Below are 5,919 nucleotides of genomic sequence, written 5' to 3'. Positions count from 1 at the left end.
GCTCGTAGTCCTCGGTGCTCCCGATGCGCCGTCTCTTGCGGAGCCGGCGGCGTGGTCATCGATCATGGCGCCAATGGCGGCTTCAGCACCGGCGATTCGCGAGACGGTGGCCATGGGGTTCCCGCCCCCGCTGCTGGTGCGTGGCAAGTTCTCGTGGCGCGCGCGCAACGCGTGGAGCGCGTTTGCCGCTGTTCAATCGGATTCCGATTTCGACCGGGAGTGGCGCTCTGCTCGCGTCCGACTGGAGTACGGCCACCGCCTCGGCGGGAGATATAAGCTCCATTGAAGGCCTCGTGGTAGGCGATCGCCATCTTCCTTCCCAATTTCTCCATCCAGTCCTCCCAACCTCTCCATCCAATCCAATCCAAGATCGATCAGGAGCTCGCGGAAAAGGCGCCGCCATGGCCGCGCAGATGCTCCGCCGGTGGCAGAGCTTCTACGGCGCCTTCGACCCCGTGGACGCCGCCATCGAGGCCGCCGACCCCGACCAGTTTTCCCGCCACGTGTTCCGGCGCGCGAGGGGGAACCTGCTGGGACGGCTCTGCAGCGCCGCCGACGACGACCAGGCGGAGCGCATCTGCCGGATTCTCGACGACATCATGGCGGAGTCTCTCGAGACGCTGAGGCTGGTTCCATCAACGCCAGAGGCGCCCGTCTCCACGGAGCTCGGCGAGTCTGTGCGCGCGCTGCGGGAGCACGACTCGGAGCGCGTCCGCCTCCTCGCGCGCGGCATCGTGAGCGGGTGGGAGGCCTCCGTCCAGAACGAGGTCGACGGCGCCAAGGTCACACCAGCCACGCCCGTGAAGAAGCTGCCGCGGCCCAAGGCGGCTGGCGGCCAGCAACATGCCTCCGCCGATCCTGACGCAAAGACGAAGCGACCTCCCAAGATCAAGCGGTTGGCGGAAATCATCAAAAAGGCGTCAGATCCCGCCGCCAGCTTCGCCGACGGTGACCGAGCCGGGTTCTGCTCGGAGGAGAAGATCGAAGCCGCGAAGCGCAAGCTCCGCCAGGGTTACCAGGAAGCAGAGGACGTCAAACGGCGGCGCAAGACGCAGTTGGTGCAGGCGCCCAAGATGATGCAGCCAATCAGGGGGTGCACCAGCTCCATGGTCAAGAAGACCTTCTCGGTCCGGACGACGCAGCTTCACGTGTTGTGTAGCTCTAGTCAAGAAAACAGTTGATCCAGAACTAGTGCCCTGGTCACTTTTTAGGTCACTTTTATGTAGTAGTATATCCTTCTTCTCGAAGACTCGAACATGGCATACTGTAGTTGTAAGTAGCACTACTGCAATGCAGTTGCTCGTAGCTCGTATGCTCTGTAATCGAAAGAAGTTAATGAAATTGAAAGAGAGATTTAGTGTTAAAAATCTCCTGAAATCTGCAAAGAAGTTGATGAATTATATAATTCTGCCCTTTTGCAATTTTGAGTTCTCATGTCCATGTTCAGACTTGCAGAGGCTGGGGTCTTGCCCCTTTTCGAAAAGAATGTTCAGACTTGCAGTCCAAGTTGCAATTGGAATTCAACCAAAATTGACAAAATTCTTCCCTTGCTGTTCTTGATATAAAACTACATATGTACGACATAACCGTGATATACATTCAGAAAAAGATGAATCTTTTCTGAGGTTTGCAAGTTGAATTGTACTCAACACAGATTGCATACAAAGCAGCAGCAAAATATGGACCAGCGTATATCAGCTTTTGCCTTCTTCTGTTCATAGCGAGGTATTTTAATTTTAATGTAGAAAAGGCTATGTTACAAAGAACAAAATGCAAGCTCGTGCTATCTTTCATGTAGAAGTAATATTTACAGTTCTCGCAAAAAAAAGGATAATATTTACAGGTGTACATGATTCCCCTTTTATACATGGCGTGGCGAGAATGTTCGCATTCCAACCCAAGAGAGCCAGTCATCACACCAAGGTATTTCAAAGAAAAGGCTATGTTACAAAGAACGAAATGCAAGCTCGTGGTGCCTTTCATTTAGAAGTACAGTACTATTTACAGGTGTACATGATTTCCACTTCATTCAGAACCCTGATTCGGTTCATATGCTTGGACCAGGAGAGCCAGTCATCACACTCCATGGTCACCACTGATAAACAAGAGCAGAGACCCCCAAGCACCTCTATATCCTTTCTATCGCCAAATGGTAGGCAATAACTGAACTTCAAACTAGAGAGGCAGTGTCCCACCATAATGCTGAGTGATGGAATCCTACAAAAAGGACAAAACAGTTACTCGGATGGGCTTTCACTCGATCGGTTTGACAAGTTTGAGGACAAAAATGTCCAGAATCTGAATTGCTGAATTGATGCGTCTACCTGCATCCAGCTTGCAAATTTGTGTAAATGCAGCGCAAATTACTCATATTTCAAAATGTAGTGGACCTTTAAAGCTTGAATAGAAAAAACTAAAAAAACTTTATGATCAGAACCAAGATGAAGGTGAACAACTATCTGGTTCCATCTAAAAACTAAGGTAGTTTATTCCTCATGTTCGTGAAAGCCAAAGGTGATAAAGCAAAGGACCCAAAGGCTAGCCATAACAAATACAGAGGTAAATCTTAACAATGTCGTCCACAAACAAAATGATAACATTGAACATGTAAATTTTACCTGTAGTAAAGGAAGAATGCTATTGTGCAATTCCAGAAAAGCTCAGATGCTGAAGAGAACCTACAATGGGAAAGTTCAGTGATTAATAATAAGACATGGCTTCATGAATACCCGTCCTCATCGTGAGAGAGACTAACTACAACATTTATACCAGTTCATGTTCACTAAGTATGCACATCTTGGTTTGCAACAATTTCCCAACAAATACATATCTAATGATGATTAAATGGCTGTATGATTTACTCCTTTTTACTCGAACAGTACACTTTACCATTTCAAAAGAAGGAAACATTTGTACAGCTCTTCAATATCAGAATCAACTTTCAGGTGTATATACACTGTAAGAAGAACAGAGAGTCGGGAGAGTGTGTCATTCCATTCTTCGCTACCTGAGGTAGGACACAGAGGGAGGAGGGAAGCAGCATGCTCCAAAATTGAAGATAAAGGTTGACTGGAGATAGAATTTGCGTGTTGCTCTACAATAGCTTTCAACAGTAGGGAACTACTAACTCTGAACTGTTCGGCCCATTTCTCAGAACTTCCTGGCAAAACGCAAATCACTGGATTTTTTGGATCACCGGTTCCTCCATTCTTCAGAGATTTATTTTTAGTAACATTTGAAGTGTGGCATGTAGGATCTATTGACCTATGTAATGGAAGCACATTGAACAAATCAGCCTTGACATCCTCAGGTAATTCCTGCAAAATTGTGAAGTCTGCCTGGCTTAGAGAATTAGGCACGAAATCAAGCCGTGTGACACTTTCTGTATCAATCAATTCATTGGCTCTTGAGCACGAAGCATGGGCAGTTTGAACTTCCTCATCTGATGCCCCCTATGGGAATAATGCAACAATTAGAATACTCGAGGAATGGTTCAAAATAGGAATAAAAAAGTAGAAGATTTGACTAGTGCTTCCACTCTGTTTCCAGTTTTAGTGTAGTGATCATCTCACCTTAATATTATTCCGCTTTTCCAAACGCATGGAGTCAGTGCGCTCCTCATATTGGTGCAACCTTGCATTACTAACAGGTACAGAGTTCTGGTTAACGGCAGATAAAACACGAGATTTTGAGTTGCTTTCCTTGCCTTCATCGCTGCTTCTCATGCACAGAAAACCATGCAATTCTCCCTTGTAATGTCATTCATTTCAGATATTATCTCTGGAGGAAGGTTCTTGAGGACCTCCAAATCAAGTTCTGATAGTGGTGGCAACTCAACGGCATGAACTCTGGTAGACCTACCACCTGTAAGGTTCACCTTTGACGAGTGGGATGCAACACCTGTAAATAATGGTCTGGAGCTTCCGAGATTTCGCACCTCACTGGTTCCTACAAGATCTCTGGCAAGTCAAAAATCTTTTAAACAAATCCATAGAATGGAAAATTTGCAAATTCAAATCTAAGTAAGCACATAAAGCAACATCAAATAATGCATTTGCTACATGATGGAAAACAACACCTTGATATGATAAATAGAAATGCCCAATACCTGCATCATCACTGTTCTTAAGAAAGCAGGTTCTCTCACTGCACTGTTTCTTGAGCTTCTCAGATGATGAACCAACCCATGACTTAAGCATATTCCCTTGTGGTGCTTAATTAAAAATAAAAAACATAAGGAGATAACAGACAAGCATTCATAAAATCAGGTAAGCAACAGGGAAAGAAGAACGTGAAGCGCACTTATCATTTGGCAGAAATTTATCAGCATTGCAACCTAGAGATAGTATTTGAACTGCTTTGTCAATGTTATTTTAGCACAAATCATTTGAGACGTACTGGAGCAAGCTATCATAAGGGTGGTGGAAGAGATAAACGTTATTGACTTATTGCATTAGTGCCCTGGAAAGGAACCTTTGATGCTTGTCTTTTCTCTTAAAACCAATACTACCCGAGAGTACCTTTAGAAAACATTGTTAAATAAACACCATGTCTTCTTGGTGTTCTAATACACAACGACACGCATTTAGAAGCGTGTTAGAGAAAAAGGTAGTTACATAAACAGTGCAGCAACATGTATACTGTGCCCAAAAGGGTGTTAAGGAATTGAATAGTTAGAAGATACCTCCCCGAACTAAATCTGCATGCTCAAGCTTCGACATTTTTAGTCCAACTCCCCTAACTTCCTTCACATCTAGAAAATGGCATTATAGAACTTAGTCTTCAACAAAGTAACCACGAAAAAAGGCTACTTAAACAGACGTATGGCAGTCTACAGCGGTGTATATAAGATGAGGAGAATATATCGAACTTACCAACATGCAAAGCTGCAAACAAATGTCTTGCAATTCTCTGAAGGGTGAGTAAATTGTCAGTTGCACCTGTGATCTTTGAAACAGCAAAGGAAAAGAAAGAAAGGTAAAACAGTAGCGATAAAAGAAATCACATGGTGCAAAATACAATAACGGGACATATGCAATAAGAACTGATAACTCATTTTACAGGAAAACTAATTGTCAAACCCTTGCCAAAAATGGTCAACATTACAACACAATGAGACAGAACAGCAAGTTCAAACAGAAAGACAAAAGAAAACTAAGACTACAACACAGTGACACAACTCTATATATTCAAATGTACTATTTAACCCTTACCGTGGTAGAACGACTCATGGTTCGCAGTCACCACACCCCATAAATTTTAGTGTTTCTCCAGCCCCTTTCCTTCTTGTTTTCACCTTCAAGGTGGAACATATGGTTATGAACCTTCTATCAACTGGCAAGAAATGGAGAGAAAAGTGTGTTGAGTCAGCCCAAAGAACCTTAAGGGTAATAGTATGGCCCTGTAGTCCACATCCTTGTAAGCGTAAAGAAACCTCCTTGCTGAGGTTGACTAGAAAATTATCAGCCTGCAAATAAACATAAAAATATTAAACACGAAAAGGTGCAGCATTAAAATAATACACAGGAGAAAAATATAAAAGGGGCATACATCTTTGTTCTCGTTAAATCTGACTCCCCAATTGACTTCGGCACCCACAGATATTGTTTCCTGTATCATTTGGGTGCCAAAAAGATTTAAATATATCAGGTTATTCAATTCCAAAAGAAAAATATTACCGGAAAACTGTGCCAGTTAGGTATCAGTGATAAATAAAATCAAACCGTTGAATCCCGATAAGAAGAAAAATGCGCCCATGTCAACAGCTAACGCAGTTCAAAAGAAAGAAATAACTATTATTCTTGGAGACCATGTTAGTCCTAGCATGTCTGATTGTGTCCTCTATCTTCAGATATTACTGAAGCGATGCCATATGACACAGTTGTATTTCAGCAAATAATCCATGCTACGCAGAAGCTG

The 5,919-nt window shown here is 43.9% G+C and overlaps 1 protein-coding gene and 1 pseudogene across 1 annotated transcript; one reads left to right on the top strand and one right to left on the bottom strand.

Moving 5' to 3' along the window:
• Positions 1–220: 220 nt before the first annotated feature.
• LOC119339147 (probable mediator of RNA polymerase II transcription subunit 26c) lies at positions 221–1,181 on the top strand. Its single transcript, XM_037611296.1, has one exon. The coding sequence runs from the start codon at positions 402–404 to the stop codon at positions 1,179–1,181; it is 780 nt and encodes a 259-aa protein (XP_037467193.1). The 5' UTR covers positions 221–401.
• A 994-nt stretch (positions 1,182–2,175) lies between these two features.
• The window catches only part of LOC119339146, an 8,485-nt pseudogene continuing 4,741 nt past the window's right edge, over positions 2,176–5,919 (bottom strand).

The sequence above is a fragment of the Triticum dicoccoides genome, chromosome 7B, assembly GCF_002162155.2.
Source record: "Triticum dicoccoides isolate Atlit2015 ecotype Zavitan chromosome 7B, WEW_v2.0, whole genome shotgun sequence".
NCBI classification, from domain to species: Eukaryota; Viridiplantae; Streptophyta; class Magnoliopsida; order Poales; family Poaceae; genus Triticum; species Triticum dicoccoides.
This window is presented reverse-complemented; position numbering and strand designations above follow the sequence as displayed.